The sequence below is a fragment of the Gymnodraco acuticeps genome, unplaced genomic scaffold, assembly GCF_902827175.1.
Source record: "Gymnodraco acuticeps unplaced genomic scaffold, fGymAcu1.1, whole genome shotgun sequence".
NCBI classification, from domain to species: Eukaryota; Metazoa; Chordata; class Actinopteri; order Perciformes; family Bathydraconidae; genus Gymnodraco; species Gymnodraco acuticeps.
Window position 1 is genome coordinate 741,915 of NW_022989892.1, and position 18,086 is coordinate 760,000.

The window sequence follows — 18,086 nt, forward strand, 5'->3', positions numbered from 1 at the left end:
ATAGGCTATTATCAATTTATAATAGTTTTCAGTAAATTAGTCATTAAAAATAGTTTTAATAATTAGTTGATAGTAGTTTTAACTATTAATAATGAATTAATATTAGTTTTAAGTATTTTTATAAATTGCATTTATTTATTTTCACATCCCAACTATCTTTCTTGCTAAGAACTAACATTGGCAGCATTCACTAACCTTTTTACAAATGTTCTTTTCAATTCAGTTATATGTTCTCTTTCGCCTTCATTTATTTTCCGCCCTGTTAAAGGTTCAATTCTACAGCTAATGAAGGTCGTGCAGCCTGACCTCTGTGGGCCGGTCTTACCGTCAGGATGCCGTGCCACAGGCCCACATCCTTCTTGAAGTCCAGAACGTTCACTATGGTCTCCGCTGCAGACAGAGAGGGAGGAGAGCAGCGTGTTGGTACTATATTGCGGCCTGGAGGCTGAATCGGTGTTTGGTGTGTGTATGTGTGTGGTTGTGTGTGTGTGTGTGTGTGTGTGTGTGCGTATGTGTTGTGTGTGTGTGTGCGTATGTGTGTGTACGTGTATGCTGTGTGTATGTGTATGTGTGCGTGTCGTATGCATGTGGTGTGTGTGTGTGTGTGTGGGTACGTGTGCGTGTGTATGTGTATGTGTGCGTGTCTGTGCATGTGTGTGTGTGTGTTTGTGTTGTGTGTGTGTGCGTGTGTATGCGTGTGTGTGTTTGTGTATGTGTGTCTGTGTGTGTGTGTGTGTGCGTGTGTGTGTGTTTGTGTGTGTGTGTATGCGTGTGTGTGTATGTGTGTGTGTGTGTGTGTGTTGTGTGTGTGTTGTGTGTGTGTGTGTGTGTGTGTTGTGTGTGTGTTGGTGTTTGTGTGTGTGTGTGTGTGTGTGTGTGTGTGTGTTGTGTGTGTGTGTGGTGTGTGCCTACCTTCAGTGTAGCAGCAGCACTGTGTGAGAGCCTGGCAGTGTGCGAGCAGAGCGATCCTCGTCACCGTGACTCCCAACACGCTGCCGTCCTTACAGGTTTTATACTGAGAGAAAAACAACGGGCGGATTAGGGAAATAGATCAAATACTTTTCTATATTATTAATACATACTTATTCACATTATTAATGAAGTGCATTCATTATATGTTATTAAATCTCAAGCAGAACAGAAGTAGTACCAAGCAGTGTGTGTGACATGAAGAAAGTCAGTTCAACATGCTGAGGTCCAGCTTCTGCTGCAGTGTCCACAGTAATAAAATGCTTCATCATTATGTGTGTGTGTGTGTGTGTGTGTGTGTGTGTGTGTGTGTGTGTGTGTGTGTGTGTGCCTGTTAGCTCACCTCTATGTAAGCTGTGTCGTTGTTTGCATCTTTGATGTGAGGGAACCAGTCTCTGGGAGGTTTGGAAAGGTGCTTCGACTCGGTTACAAACCAGAGTAACTTAGGCCAACCTGCAGGACAGAGAGAGAGGTGTCAAGAAAAGTTAATGTACCAGAAACAGCCTTTTTACCCAAGGGACAAAATCATAAACTAAATGTTTTAGTCTGTCCCGTTAAACGATTTCTAATGCTTGTGATAAACTGGACGGTGTGTTCTGTCCATCCATCCATCTTCTCCCGCTTATCCGTGGTCGGGTCGCGGAGCTAGCAGTTCCAGCAGAGAGCCCCAAACTTTCCTTTCCCTGGCGACATCAACCAGCTCTGACTGGGGGATCCCAAGGTGCTCCCAGGCCAGCGAAGAGATATAATCCCTCCACCTGGTCCTAGGTCTACCCCTTGGTCTCTTCCCAGCTGGACGTGCCTGGAACACCTCCCTAGGGAGGCGCCCAGGTGGCATCCTAACTAGGTGCCCGAACCACCTCAACTGGCTCCTTTCGACGCGAAGGAGGAGCGGCTCAACTCCGAGTCCCTCCCTGATGACCGAACTTCTCACCTTATCCCTAAGGGAGACACCAGCCACCCTGCGGAGAAAACCCATCTCGGCCGCTTGTATCCGCGATCTTGTTCTTTCGGTCATGACCCATCCTTCATGACAATAGGTGAGGGTAGGAATGAAAATGACCCGGTAGACAGAGAGCTTTGCCTTCTGGCTCAGCTCCCTTTTCGTCACAACGGTGCGGTAAAGCGACTGCAGTACCGCTCCCGCTGCTCCGATTCTCCGGCCCATCTCACGCTCCATTGTTCCCTCACTCGAGAACAAGACCCCGAGATACTTGAACTCCTTCACTTGGGGTAAGGACTCATTCCCTACTTGGAGTGTTCTGTTGTGTTGAAAGAAAACAAGCTGAAGCTGAACTATTACTCTTTGATCAGTGGGTAATGACTAAAGAAAATATATTGGAGACACTGAGTTCTCACCGTATATCGTCTAGACTACAAACATATGATGATCTTATGGAATGTGATGCACTGCTGTAGATTAAACTACCCAACAGGATATAAAGGAGTTATGATGAGCACAACGTTAAACATACATATTAATGCAGCAGGATTTTTTTTAATACTTCAAATAATAAATATATTTGCTAAATTAAAACCCAGTCTCTACTCCCTGTATTCTCATTAAGGGCGCTGAGAAAGCCCCCCCCCCCCCTTATAGTCCAGCGATGACTGATGAGTGTCCTCTCACCTTTGAACTGTGGGATCTCTCCTGTCGCGCTCTTGGGCAGCCCCTTATGGCAGGCGTCACTGGTCAGCGCCACGGTAACGCCACAGCTGCCCAACAGGAATCCAATCTGCTGACTGCCAGCGTCCTATTGGATGATAAAGGAAGGGGAGGGGGGGAGTAAACAGTGACGGAAATATAGCATGAATTCTGCCCTAGTTTAGATGCAGATGTAGGGATGACTGGACTGGAGGCCATATTGCACTGTGGTGTCTCATCTCCTTCCACAAATGTGTCCAATGTGTCTCACACGGCGCAGGTGCTGTCTGCTGCACTGCTGCTGCACTCTCCTCATGCTCAAACTCCACATTTTATGGAAAATCCTGCAGCACAAATGCAGGATGGGGGGAAGGGGGTTTGAGAGAGCGACCCTACGCTGTTTGGGCTGCTGCAGAGACGAGCAATAACATCTGAGATAATATAAAGTAGTACAAGTGGCAGTTAAAAGAACATGCATTTTGTTTTCAGGAAGTGTTTTGTTAAAGCAGACATGATGGTCTCTGGAGGCGACGGATCTCAGTTGTCGCTCGCTGATTGCAGAGTGTTTCTGTGATGGCAGGGCAGCAGGAGGGCTCGTCTCCGGCTTGTCAAACTTGTTGGCTTTCTGACACGTCTCTCTCCTCAGACAGGATTACTTTCTCTACTTGCTGCTAGCACATCCCAATCATTGTTTCAACAGTATCGCCGAGATGTCCACACAAACACAGCTGAGATGAAACGCAGCAGGAGTTTGGAGTTCCTGGGCGTCGGGGTGAAAAACAGACGTGGCCGTGGCAGAGAGGATTAACATTACACGGTGGCGCTGTATAAAACTAATTACCTGACCTCCCGTAGAGAAACTAATCCTGTGGTGGTGTCAAACTAAAGCAAAGGGATAGCAGCTATAGATAAGCTATGGAGCGCTTGATTTGTTGAGCAGCAAAGCCAGGTGTAAACCACATTTCATAACCTACCTTGCGACTTAGGGGGACTTCGATAGGAAACAGGGACCACCTCCGCCAGCAGACAGCCGTAGAAAGCCACCATGAAGGCCACAGGGTCGTTGTTAGGGAACACCAGCGCACCTGGAGAGAGGGGGCCAGAGGATGGGGTTAGAGATGCTGCACAGCTCAGGGTGAGGAATCAAGAGGGAAAAATGTTGACTAGTCTTTTGTAGATACAGCTAGGGATCATTTAATTGTGAGATGACTAATGATCTGGTCAAAGACAAATTCATAAACAATAAATAATAAGATGAAGGAGCTTGTATATTAATTGTAGGTAATTCCATCCTCTGTGTGCAAGTGGAATCACTCTTTAGTTTCAGCAAGGATACAATTAATTAATTAACTTTCAAATCGCAAGCAATGTGTAAAATTCAGCGGTCTCTCCTCAAGCTTTCTTAATGTGCCCAGAGGCGTTCCTCAAGGTTCGGTCTTGGGACCGACCCTTTTTACTATTTATATAAATGATGTGGGTCAAAGTATGGATGCGTCTGCACATCTATATGCAGATGATACTGTTGTGTACTGTTGTGCTAGCACTGTTGCGCTTGCATTTGAACGTCTGCAGTCTGCTTTTGACACTTTTCAGTCACATCTGTTCCACCTTAGGTTGGTGTTAAATTCAGATAAGACAAAAGTCATGTTGTTTTCCAATAAGAAAAAGTTACCAACTGTTCTTCCCTGCATCATGTCTGCACAGCATAACCCCATTGAAGCTGTTAACACCTACAGATACTTAGGCATCACTATAGATGAAAATCTCTGCTTCAAACCACATATTGACAATCTTTTAAGGAAATTGAAATTAGAACTGGGATTCTTTTTTAGAAATAAGGCCTGCGTCTCCACAAGTGCGAGGAAACGGCTTGTAGCTGCCACATTTTTGCCGCTCTTGGACTACGGGGATGTTGTGTACATGAACGCCTCAGCTCACTCCCTTCATCTGCTGGACGCTGTTTACCATGGGGCTCTGAGGTTCATAACCAACTGTAAACCCCTCACACACCATTGCACGCTGTACGCTTTAGTCAACTGGACATCATTATCAATGCGCAGATCACTGCACTGGTACAAACTCATCTATACCGCTATGCTTGGACTGCTGCCCCTCTACATATCCACTTACATATCACACAAACAGTACAGCTAAGACTACGATCTCAAAATGACATCACTCTGTCCGTCCCCTCAGTCCGCACGGTGCTTGGGGAAAAAGCCATATCATACTCTGCCCCCTCGACCTGGAACACACTTCAGCAGGAACTTAAGCTGACCACTTTGATACCCATCACGGATTTTAAACTCATTTTAAAAAAGCTGGAGAAATCCTCTGTGGGTGTTTGCACCTGCTATATCTGACAGTATGGATTTCATTGACTACTTTTTTTACGATGTTGTATTTTAGTGTTGCCTCTGTGTTTAGTGTCCTGTCTGTCTGTAACTTTGTGTGGTAGTGTTACCACTGACAGGTCTCTCTTGAAAATGAGACCTTGTGTCTCAATGAGATCTACACCTGTATAAATAAAGGCTAAATAAAAAAATTAAGTATATTATAAAGATATATAAAACTATTCCCTAAAATAAGACATTCATTTCAAAAAGATTTAAGGATACAGTGTAATTCAAGTTGACAAATGCAAGGAGATTTCATTCAAAAATAAGTAACAAGCTACTAGGTTTTTATAATTGAACTATATTGTACAAACAAACTGGCATCTACAGAGGAACCTGCACATAGAGGGGGGGGGGGGAGGAGTGTGACTCACCCGATCCCCCGGTCGCACCATGGGCTCCTGCTTGCTGCCCAGTTTGTGGAGGATGTTGTAGGCAAGCTTGATGCTGCGAGACCACAGCTTCCCTGCAGGGAGAGGACACAGGATGTGAGGGTGTGTGAGAGAGAGAGGGAAAGGAAGTGAGAGAGGAGGGGGGGGGGGGAGTTCAAAGAAAATGAGTGTGTTCTTGGATTTCTATTCTGAGGACATACAGTCAATAAAAGAGTGATGTGATGATGACGCTTTTCAATGTTCAGGAGAAGTTGCTATTGACATTTAGAGAGTGGGTTTTATTACCAAACACTAGCGCTGGGTTTCAATACGGACCACAGAGTCTCTGAAACTGTTAACAGCTGTTTAGATTCTAGTCTGATTTACAACTTGTTTTTCTGTAATTTTAGCATGTACCTTTTGAGTCAAAGCTCTTGCACAGCTTTCTGTACCGAGGAAAGATAACACAGGTGCATTTAAGAGGTATTATGTTAATAAATAGAAATGATAGAGAGAAAACTGCATCGATTTGGTTTCAATAACAGTATTAAACAATGTAAAGGGACACCAAGCCTGATCCACGACCATATTAATCCCTACTAATACGTGTTGGTCTTTGGTAGGGCTGCACAAATGGGGCGAAGCCTGCGAGCTAGTTCAGGCAGTCAACTCGAGCACCAATGATACATTAACACGTGGCGCACCTCGTTCCTCTTACAACCAACCAAACATTCTCCTAAACATGCCGCTCTATTTAAGCTGCCAGGTCTTCCTGCCTCTGCCTCGCTATGCTGCCACTGCTGTGTTCACTTGCTATTGCTACGTTCATGTTCCTGCTGCTGTGTTTCACCTTGCTGCTACTCGCCTGCCCCCCCACCACCCCAGCTCCACCCCAGCTTCCACCTTTAGGCTCAATGTTCTTTGTAAATCTGTGGAGTGATGAGGCCCAAGCCTAGACGCCAAACTCAAACTATATGCTGCTTATAATAAACATATTAAGAAACACGTGAGTTGTCTGACTGAACTAATTGAAAATGTACCAAAATCCCAATATGGACTTGTGCCACACAGTGAATGCAATTTTTGGGTAAAGGAAAAACATTGAAAATAGCTTGCAGAGAAATATCACACAAAATAATTGCAAATAGTTGGTCTTATATTCCAGAGAACAAATGGAAACAAGGTCCTCAAACGTTTAACTGCTTTTGAATGTGTGTGTACTGTAGTTCATATTTTCTTACAGTCCAACCATCTTTAAGAACTTTGGAGTGAGTGCAAGAATAATGATTAAAATCACCAACACACTCAACTGTCTTATCATACTAACGCACAAATGAATCATTGTAATGAGTGATGGAACAACAGGAGGGTGTCGTTACCATATGTGAGGATGTAGAGGGGCTTCCCCGCGGTGTCCAGGCTGGTGAGGCAGGGGGCTTTGGGGGAGATGGTCCCCCAGCGTTGCAGCGCAGCCTCCAGGGACGGAGGCCAGTTGGTGACCACCACCCAGCGCCTCGCCCCGCACCGCCATCATCTCCGCCCCCTCCGGCCGCGGCTGGTTGGGGTCCGACTGCTGGACTGGAGACGAGGAGACAGAGACCCCCCGTCAGCCCACTAACCTTTTACTGCTCGCTGTGTGTGTGCTCGTCAAAACACCACATGGAAACATTTAGCCAGAGCAGAGTGAGGAAGCTGTAATCACACTCAGAAACCCGCTGATGGTTAATTAGGAGAACCTGTTATTAACACAGACATACTGTGGGAATGTACAACGTGTGAACGGAGCATTGACTCGCTTTCATTTTGACTTTACAGGCAGCAGAGGGGAAGGAGTAAAATGTGGATCCAGAGAAAATAAAACCACTAATATAGGCTTTATCTTGTGTGAGCACAACACGTGGTGAAATAAATACAAAACACACTGGAAATCTGACTTTTTCAACACAAGTAGACAGCAGCAAAAGCAGCCAGATGCAAAGCAGACATCAGACATAATGATCTGCAGGAGTATCTGGCATCCTATGTACATTAAAATACTGGGAGAAGAAACTTTGTGTTCTATATGAACCAGGCGTTTCATCATCTGTTCCCTCTTATCTCTTCCATGTGAATCTTTAGGTGAAAATCATTCTTTACACTGACATACGTGTGAGAGAGATATGAAGGCAAGTAGGTATGTACAGTAAGAGACCCTTAAATACCAAAATGAAAAGCCGTTAGGACTTTTTATTTAGACCACTGACACTTTAGGAATAATGTACAAATAATAAATACAATATTCCTACTTGTATAAAAGGTTATGTAGTTTCATGTTTTATAAAACATCATATTTTGTAGGTTCTTTGCATCTTAATGTGTTAGGCAACTAAAGCTAATGGATGAATGTAGTGAAATAGAATATGCATAATTGTAGTGGAGTAGAATTATATGTAGCATAAAAGAAACCCGTAGTACCACAAAATAAGACAAGTACGCCACTTAGTGAGTAAATGTACTTATTGACATTACAGAGAGACAAAATGTCCTTTTTTGTTCTTCTAAGATGTTGAGGGCAGCGTTGTTTCACACTGTGTTGTGTCTCCAGGTGTTTCACCCCTCCCCCTTGTTTCAGACTGAGGGGAGGCGGAGCTGAACACCTAAAGGAAACCATCTTTATCACTCATGACTCCAAAGTATGAAGAAAGATTGGAAAAACTGAAAATGAGACAGACAGAATCAAAGACGGTTTCTAACCCTCGAGAAGTTCATCAAAGTCATCGACAAAGAACTCCCGCAGCGGAGGTCTGCGAGGCTGCCTTCAGCGTGTTCACAAGCTGCTGGATTTTAGCTGACACGCGACTGCTGACTGAACACCTGTAAAAAACCCCACACACATACATTTGGTTTTTGTAGCTTTTTTCTTTCATAATCTTGTTTTTATATTTGGTTTTATTTGCAATCTTTCCTACTTTATAGCGCTGCACAAAATGTCTGATATTTTGTATAAAACATGAGGTAGGGGTAATGTTTTTGGATAATTCTACACTGATGCAGGACACTCCTTGTTATCGTATCAAAAAATAATTCCTTTAAACCTCAAGTGTCACGGTAAGTTTGTAAGATAGTGACTGCTGATGGAATCGCTGGTTCGAATCTCCAGATGGGTCGTGAAATATACGGGAAATAATTGAATAATAAACACAGAGAAGCAGAAAAGTGGTTATTTTCTAACTGGGATTGCATGATCAGGAACTATTTGATCCCACAGGCAATGAACTCCTGAACTCACCACTCACATATGAAAATAATAAACTGTTTATTCGGTACATTTGTTCATTCCAAATTTCCACAAATGTACATATTCTGCTGTACAGTATTTGATAGTACATTTTGTTTTATCTCATCCTATCTCACAGCAGTATACTCATTCCTGCCGTTTTACTCGCACATTGTAAATCTTGCCACATATTTTGACTTCCTTTTATGTCTTATAATAGTTGACGTTGCACTGGCCGGGCCTGGGACTTTATCTTTGAAATGATAGTGAAACACGCGCTGAAAAAGAACAAGTCAGCTTTCTTTAAATAAAAAAACAATGAAAGTAAACAAAAAGTCCAATCTGTTCATCCAGGGGAGTGACATGAACAGACCGGTTGTCATTGGTGGTGGTTCTCTAAGGCGGCCCGTCCAATTTGCTCCTCACGAAGAGTTTCTATTTTTACCCGACTTCAGTGTCTTATGGTCTGGTTTGGGGGGGGGGGGGGGAGGGAGGTGCCGCGGGGACTCTTACCATCGCCCGTCTCCATGCGCTCTGCGTTGCCGTACTTCTGCGTGTTCCTGGCGATGGGTTCCCATGTTGGACATTGTGGTGGCGCTCGGGGTGGGGGTGGGACGCGTCCGCAGGAGTAGCCCGTCACATCCGGGGGGGCCCGAGTGGTTCTCTGGAGGGGAGACATGAGGGGGGGAGTGAGGACAGCAGATGGAGAGAGGTAGATGCAAAACACAGAGGAACAGCCAGTGGTGACTCGGTGTTCATCACTCTACTGATGGAGTTTGTTTTATCATTATTATAAGGCATCTTTTTTTTTTTTTTGCATTTTCACACATAATCAGATGACATTTTATCTATTCCTTCAGTTCAACATAATATTTAGAAATAAAATCGAAGCCAAATCATTTAATCATAAGAAGCTTATCAGTAACTTCCAATGTTTGATAATCAAAAGAAAACAGAGTGTAGACAACTCTTAAGATCTTTGTTCAATCTTTATGATCTGTTTATCTATCAGTAGTTTTTGACTTTGCCGATAATCAACATTATAAATGTGCACTTCTAACCTACAGGAACCTGTCTTCCTGCAAACATTTCACCTTAACTTGTTTTTTTTATTAACTGGTATGTTGGTGAATAATCCCTTTCCCCTCATGTGCTGGCCGTACCGTCTGACTCCAGCGGCGGGGGGCCACAAGCATGTCAGATCCAAACTCGCAGGATCTCCTCAGTGATCCTCCGTTCTCCGCCACACTCAGAGCCCCCTTCCTCTTCAGAGACAGGTGGCTGATACCTGGATACACACATGCAGGTGTGGTTAGACTGTTATACGAAGGTTAGCACTGAAGCGATGGTAAAATAAAAGCAACAGAAGGTTTGTTACTGGCTAAAAAGACAGTGAGAAAATCTGCATACTGTGATGTGTCCAAGTACTTGGCAAGTAGAGAAAACTGCCAAGTACCAAAAGCTGGCATAAAAAGTCTGAATGATTCACAATCCTCATCATTATTACTGATTGAAAGCAGGAGCTTTCAGTCAAGTTTCCAAATGTATAGTTATGTGTATGAGAAGGTATGGGAAAAACATTTTTTAAATTCAGTAACAAATTATTACATGAATTATTACAAAAAATGTAAAAGAAGTCATATATTTACAGTAAATGTCTCAGTTTTTAATGTGTGTCGTACCATGGTGGGACTGGGACAGGTGGCTCTGCTGGTGGTGCAGCTGGCCCAGGGTGTGTGTGCCCCAATGTGTGTGTGCGTTCAGGTGCGAGATGTGTGTGTGCGCCAGCGAGTCGGCCAGCCGCCCGGCGTTGCCGCTACCTCCGCTCTGCGTGGAGGAGGACGAGGAGGAGGTGGAGCCAAAGTGGGCGGGGCCTAAGTGTGACGGGCGGCTCATCCAGTGCTCCATGGCCGACATGTCGTCCCCCGGGCCCCGCCTCTCCCTCTGAGCCCGACGACGAGTCCGAGCACAGGGGGGACAGGCCTGTGAGAGGCAGAGTGTTAACAGAAACCTTCACACAACATCAACACAAACAGCACACTTGCTGAGGAGCGATATCACTCGTTGGTTTTCCATAAAAATACAACCTTTTTCCGTTTGTTCACGCTGCTGTTAATACAGATTATGTAACATGTTAAAGAATAAGCTGTAGAATTTCTTTATGTTATACTTTTTTTAAGCACCTGCTAGCTGTTTCCACCCGTTTCCAGTATTTATGCTAAGCTAAGCTAAATGGATGCTAGTTTATAGCGTTTAAAATCTACTTAAAGGTAGGGAAGGTAAGAATGGAGAAACCAGCTCGAGTGCGCTAGAATTTGAAAGTACGCAAGTCCTTCAGACTTCCTTACAGAGCCCCTCCTCCAACACACACGAACGCGCACATGGACCAATGGAGGGCACGAGATAAGTTTTGTGCACAGATGGAAGGCTGACAGGCAGGTAGGCTATCCAATCATCTGCCACGGGCCGAGGCAGATGATTGGTCGTGCTTTTTAAGCGCCACGGCTTCCACAGATTACATATTTTTATGTATTTATTGTCCAAAGCATTTATGTATTCATTGCTATCGGATGTTAAGAGCATTCCATGGAATATAACAAAAAGTGTTTCTGACGTGAATGACCTTACCCCACCTTTAACAAACAATGATGTCAACTTGAAGGAAAGCTCCTCTTGTATTACATTTTGTAAAAGTGATTTTGCTTCTTTTTGTTGTTGAAATAAACACGTTAGTTAACGGTTGAGTGTGTGTCGGGCTAGTGAAAGCAATATAACACAAAACTGACATCCACTTTAAATTCTGAAAAAACTGCACATAGTTAGTTATTTATAGCAATTTGTTTTAAAACTCTTGTTTTGCACATATCACATATACATTTAAATGATTTTGGTGTGCACATGCTTCTGCAGTGTTAGTAAGCACAGAGCTAAAACTGGCACTGTAAGCCTCATTTGGAAATCCAGAGAGAGATTTAAGATGTTATTTAATCAGAGAATCCCTCACGCTCACACATGAGAGTCTTTTAATGATAAACACAGTTTAGTGAAACAATAGTTCAAAGTGAAGCAGTAGCAGTTTCTTGAACTCGCAGACACAATACATCACAAATCAGCTTCCATAGAGAAGCCACAAGAAACTATGTGTAACTGTCTTGAAGCTGCATTTTTTTTTTAACAGTTTACTTTTCATTTACTTTTTTACAGTAGAGGGTCCAGTCGAATACAATCATTAATATAAGTATCACCAGAGGCAGATTTACTAACTATTCTCCATCCATATTTTCTAGATCGTTACATGTGAGCCTTTGGGGAAACGTCAGGTTCACTTAATTCCTTTCTCAAAAGGTTAAAAAGTAAATTAACGGTGAGGAAAATTATTACATTTCCTTCATTAAAATTCAATCAAGATCCCAATTTGTGACATCAACTTTGATTAATGTTCAATCCAATGAGCTCATATATTTGAGGTAAAGGTCAAATTCACCTGCAATGAGTCAGCGTTTAGCTCTCAGGCTCCAAGCTGCTGGTAAAGTCTGTCTGAAGTGTTAAGATCTTTAAACTCAAAACTTATTTCTCAGGCAAGCTTTGCATGATTCACATTATAGTATTAACTTGATTTGTTGTATTTAAGTTTTGTTATTTAAGCTGTAGAACAGCATTCTATCTTACTGACTGATTCAAAACGTTTTACATCCCATTGTCCAGTTCCTATAGAGTGCCGCAGTGACGCGTCCTAAAACCCGGACGTAAACTCCTTCCGGTTCCTTCGACCAAAAAGCAATAACATTTCTCCATAGGATTTTGGAAAATAGCTGGAAATCAGGTCTGTGGTTGAGACACACTTAAGAGACAGATCACGTTTTGTTCAGCCGGATAATCCCCACATGTCTATCCCACTTTTATCATTTTTTAAGCATAATCTAGTTGCCAGAAGCAAAATGCTAACGTTACGCTATAAAGGAACTACAGCAGGGTCGCTGCTTCAACGTCTCGCCAACTTAAGATCCATATTCAAAAACACTACAGATTCTAAATGGTACGAGTTGAAGCGTTTGTTTGAACAGTTGCAGGAGGACTTGCTTTCAAGCAGAACAGGGCAAACAAACTAGAGGAGTGTTTACGTGTTCGGCGCGTAATGACGTAAAACGGCCTCGACAACTTCTGTAGTCCTATTCAGCCACTTGGTAACAACCATCGTTTTTCAGACACGTCAACTCTTCAGAAATCACCAGAGGGGTCACTGCTGATGGATTTAATGTCGTAGAACAAAACGTGATCCGTCTCTTAAATGTGTGTCAACACAGACCTTAGTTCCAGCTCTTTTCCAAAACCCTCTGGAGAAATTGCGTTGCTTTTTGGCGAAGGAACCGGAAGTGGTGAAATGCTAACTCGCTTCCGGGTTTTAGGACGCATCACTGTGGCACTCTATTCGTCGTATTCTGGGCTTGTCAGTCATCTGTACTAGCCTGTACCAAGAGGTGCTTTACATTCAGGTACAATTGATTGATTTATTTTAATGGTCACATTTAACGTAGTTTACTGGCTGCAACATTACAGCTGTGTTTTTTTACTGTAAATCTGCCAGTGGGGTTGGCATGCTTCAGAAAATGTGCATGTTTGCAGTTTAAGTGAGTGTGTTCCTCTGAAGGAAAGAGACTAGGGGTGCAACAACTAATCGACTTAATCGATTAAAATCGATGACCAAATTAGTTGCCAACTAATTCAGTCGTCGATTTGTTGGTGACGTCATCACGTGTGTTTTACACGCCGTTAAGCTCCAACGTTATCGGTCTTTTTATCGGTACTGGAGACATTTAAAAAATATGTCATGTATTATTGCTACAAAAACATTATATTGCAGTCTCACCTAATCCCACCAGGAGCGTCTGCGGCGTTGCGCTGCGGCGTGCGGCGTTTTTTAGCGATCGCGGCCACTCTCGTCAATGGGTGCTATTCCACCAGACACGCTGCGCCGCGCTGCGCAGACGCTCGAAGCGTCCCAGAAGCCTTGCGCAAGGAATTTCTAAAATATAGGATGAATCCTATTTTTGACGCGGCGCAGGCAGGAAGTGGAATGTTACCAACAACTGCGAGGCTGCACACACGACGCTCCGCTTCCGCAACGTTTTGAAACGCGCCTGGTGGGATTAGGACGCAGGAGGAGGTCGCAGCGCGGCGCAGACGCTTCCAGTGGGATCAGGGGGGTTAGTGTCGCCAACTCGTTTCAAATATGCAAAAAGACAAAAATATGCGTCTATGGTGTATTTTCATCTTTCCAATCGAGACGAGATCTCTCTCCCGTCTGTGTGAGGGGGCGGGCGGTTTACACACACACGCAGCTGCTACATGCAGCAACACACGGAGGAGATGGCGGAGAGAGAACGCGCTCCAAGGTGTGGTTAAACTTTACCCGTCTCGATGTGGACAATGCTCGTTGCCAAAAGTGCAATAAGAGTTTAGCATGTCAGGGCGGGGTAACACGAGCAATTTGTCTAAACATTTATCAAAAGTGCACCGCATGCAGACGGAGGAATGCAACCGGGTTCACGTCTTTCTAGCAGCTCTGTAGCCCCATCCACGAGTAACGTTTCCACGTCAGGTGTTATGTATGCTAGCAGCAACACACGGAGTTAACTACATATACAAACATGGGTTAATGATTAGAGGAAACTGAGTATTTAGTTTGTTAAAGTTTCAGCTATTCTGTTTCACAGTTCTGTCATCACATTATTTAATACGATTTGTTAAAACATTGTTGTTTCTTTTGATGTGAAATATTATTATTTAATTTAAATAAAAAGCAATGTTAATTCTGTTCACAATTTGTTAGTTTAATAATAATATATTTTTGAATCAAATATTCATCTTTAATAATAATAATACATTGTATTTCTATAGCGCTTTTCTTGAACCCAAAGACGCTTTATTGTCTTCATTGTTAGTTTCCACATGCCTAAAAAACCTTTTGATTTTGATTTGATTTTGATTTGATATACTTTATTATATTAACCTCAAGCTAAATCTAAAAGTCGATGGCTAAATAAGAGCGTTTGAGAAATTGTGCAAGGCATAATAGTCCGAATAGTCGCTTAATCGTTTCATTAATCGATAGATTAATCGATTATCAAATTAGTCGTTTGTTGCAGCCCTAAAAGAGACACAGCATTACTATATAATCCTGTCTGGGCACTGGGCAGCCGCTCTGGGGTCACGTTTATTCTTAGAGCAACCCAGTTTGGCCTAGAAAACCAATGTGTGTGTGTGTCAGCGCTTTCCAAGCATTTTTAAATGCAAAGTCACATGAAAATGTTTGCTTTTAATGAATTCTCTCCAAGAACTGTTCTCATCAGGAGGTTGTGTTAAATAACTGAAGATGTGTGCAGGTGTTTGTTTGAGTCCTTCACCTGGAGGTGTGTATGCGTCCATGGAGGTCTGCACCACCAGCGAGCGTCGTTTGGAAGGCATCGGCACGGCAACCTTCCTCCACGTGTCGCGCCAGCACGGCCTGCACCGCCTCAGTGTGGACGTCGAGAGGAGAGAGAGAGATGAGAGAGAGAGAGAGAGAGAGAGAGAGAGAGAGAGAGAGAGAGAGAGAGAGAGAGAGAGAGAGAGAGAGATTCACTCACACAAACTTCACAGGAGATTTTGTATCTGAATATAGGATTGGATTTTAAATACTTTTAATGGAAGGAGTCAAATATCAATGTATGAGTTGCAGTGCAATATAATATAGTTACCTAAGTGGAAATCAATAATAAGTATAATATCATTAAACTGCCAATAGGAAGAAGCTGCATGAGTTTGCAGTGCTTCACTTTTTGAATTTCTTATTGAGTAGCTTAATTTGTATAAATATATTTTGAATCACATTAAAGCAGATAGGGCCATTAGAGAGCCCGATGTTTAATTATTGAAGATGAGATGTTGGCAGTTAAAAAGCTCTTTACATCAGTGCAGTTAATAGGAAGACTTGATATTGAATATATAATATTTCTGCTTGCATTATGAACTTTTATTAGAAAAAGTGCTTTCAATTAGATCCAGTGTTTTTTTTTGCATGAACTATAATGGGATCTAAAAGTCTCCATTTATTTTGACTCAAAGGATTCCCTAACGTAATGGAGGTGCTATAACTAATATAGAGAATATTGAGCACATTAACAGCAGTGTATCGTGTTGTTCTCTGTACCTGATCGATAGCGCTCGTCTCTGGTGCCTGAGGTCCGCCGCCGGTGGAAACGGGCAGCAGACGGAGGGCCGAGTGGGGCCCGGTGAGACAGGGGCCCCTCCATCCCTACAGAGGCAAGCAGGCAAGCAGGCGGATACACACACACACACATATATATCAACATACACAGACACACACAGAGATATTGCACATACACGTTTCGCAAAAGCAATAAATCCAGTGCGAAAAAAAAGAAACATGGAGATGATTTGAATCGGCAGAAAAATATAATTTTTCTGACATCATAAAACAAAATAATAAAAAAATAACGTAAACAAATTAAATTATAGTAATGTGGTATTTTGCTCTGACAGAATATCCCCCCTCGGAGTTTGTGACCCATTCTGAAACCGGAGATACATCCGTGTAATGGACGAAAAAGCGTGTGTGCGTGCATGCGTGCGTGTGTGGAGGCAGGACGTTCAGAGAGCCCCAGGCTGAGCTCGAGGGAGTCTTAACCTACATGTACTAGTGACGGCAGCTGAAGACTAAATCGATAGAGTAGAGTATATAGAGTGGTGCAGGGATGACATTTTTTTTGTAGGCCGACCCGGAAGTTAGCATCCCTCGGGCTCCCTCCGCAAAAAGCTATTGGATTTGAGAATATAAACTCTCTGGCAAACACACATTTATGATACTTTTTTTCTTTTAATGTTTATTTTATTAGCTTTTCTTTTTAATGACTGATTTTAAATGCCATTTTCTTAATCTCTTTCATTTTTTGTAAAGCACTTTGAATTGCCTTGTGTTGAAAAGTGCTAATAAATAAACTTGCCTTGCCTTAAACGTTTAGTTCAGCAAACTAATCTCCACAGATTTACATCATTTTATGATTTTTAAAGTTGAAATGAAATAGCTAGAAGTAAAAAGCTAATGTTATGCTACATCACGTCAATGCGGCTAAGCTAAAGGCGGCTAGTTATTGACGTGATGACGTTTAGTAGTCTTATTTAGTCACTTGTTGGCTACCGGCTTTTTATGACATATAGAAGTTTCAGAATTTCACTAGTAGGGTATTTATTTACTGACAGTTTTTATGTTGTAGGACAAAACTTGAAGTAAAATGCTGACTCATTCCTGCACCACTCCATTCGCAGCTGTATTTGTCATGTTCCCAGATCGATACCCTAGCAGTGATGTATATGAATATTTAATCTGTGTGTTGTGGAGGTCAGAGGTCGCTAAATTACCTCCAGCATGTGGAAAATATGCCCTGATCAGTTTGGACCGCTTCTTCTCATAACCCTTCTGAGTGATGTCCCCTGCAAACAGATAGAGATAGATAGAGTGAGAGAGCCAGCGACGGCTGTGGGGCCGCTTTGATTTTGATTCACTTTATCAGGATTAAACATTATTTTTAACTTGGAGGGGAGTGCTGGTGGCTTGTTGGACAGCCAATAAGCACATGGCCCTCAGTTTGAATGCGAGACACTTTGTCTCATGTCCCACAGCCTCTTCTGTCTCTCACAGTCTTTTATTGTCTCCGTCTAAAGTGTTAATTCAAGATATGAAAACATGAGAAACATAAATAAAACAACAGAAAGGATTATGATGTGATAATGAAAATGAGAAAAAAAAAGAACGATGAAGATTTCAAGAGTCAACTTTAGCTGGCCCCCTGAAGCCTCTGGAGCAGCGTTTCCGCCAGGAGGGCGTCTTGCCGTAATTTGACGCCCTGAACTCGAGCCGAGGGCGTCCAAAAAAAAATAATTCGAGGGAAGATCAAGTTTTTATCGCTTGAAATGAGGAAAAGGAAAAAGGACGAGGACATCCCTCTGTTGAAGGGCAAAGGAGTCTGGTGGGATTATTCTCGCCGCCAGCAGAGCGCGTTCCTGTGACGGAAAGAGTACTGCCGGCGAGCCTTGACGGGGGTGCTAGTGGAGCACGCGCGTGAACTGCTCTTCTTAGTGAGCCGAGCCAAATGATCCGGCTCACTAAAAAGAGCTGGAATTCCCATCACTAATTACGTAAAGAGATAGTATCTATAATTTAAGGGACGGCTCAATTCAAAATTCAAGTCACGTGACACGACGTGACGTTCTCGGGGTGGACGCCCTCTCAGCCCTGGTCTGGCGGAACACTGCTCGGGGTCTGATATTACAATGGGTACGTTTCTTTAGGGAGGAGAGCTTCAATCAGGAGGCCGATGGTTCGATCCCCAGCCTCTGCAGTCAACATGTTGATGTGTCCTTGGGCATGAGACTCAACCCCAAGTTTGCTC

At 43.1% G+C, this 18,086-nt stretch overlaps 1 protein-coding gene across 1 annotated transcript in view; it reads right to left on the minus strand.

The window, feature by feature from the left end:
• The window catches only part of LOC117537692 (disco-interacting protein 2 homolog C-like), a 48,075-nt gene that overhangs the window by 26,748 nt on the left and 3,241 nt on the right, over positions 1-18,086 (minus strand). The window contains 23 exon segments of the mRNA XM_034203007.1: positions 326-390; positions 913-1,015; positions 1,313-1,422; positions 2,600-2,723; positions 3,589-3,615; positions 3,617-3,697; positions 5,382-5,476; positions 6,761-6,884; positions 6,886-6,959; positions 8,115-8,175; positions 8,177-8,226; positions 9,145-9,205; positions 9,208-9,261; positions 9,263-9,289; positions 9,291-9,301; positions 9,801-9,825; positions 9,828-9,925; positions 10,320-10,570; positions 10,572-10,620; positions 15,042-15,121; positions 15,123-15,166; positions 15,828-15,931; positions 17,056-17,127. Of these exon segments, the coding sequence (XP_034058898.1) occupies positions 326-390; positions 913-1,015; positions 1,313-1,422; positions 2,600-2,723; positions 3,589-3,615; positions 3,617-3,697; positions 5,382-5,476; positions 6,761-6,884; positions 6,886-6,959; positions 8,115-8,175; positions 8,177-8,226; positions 9,145-9,205; positions 9,208-9,261; positions 9,263-9,289; positions 9,291-9,301; positions 9,801-9,825; positions 9,828-9,925; positions 10,320-10,570; positions 10,572-10,620; positions 15,042-15,121; positions 15,123-15,166; positions 15,828-15,931; positions 17,056-17,127 (1,790 nt within the window).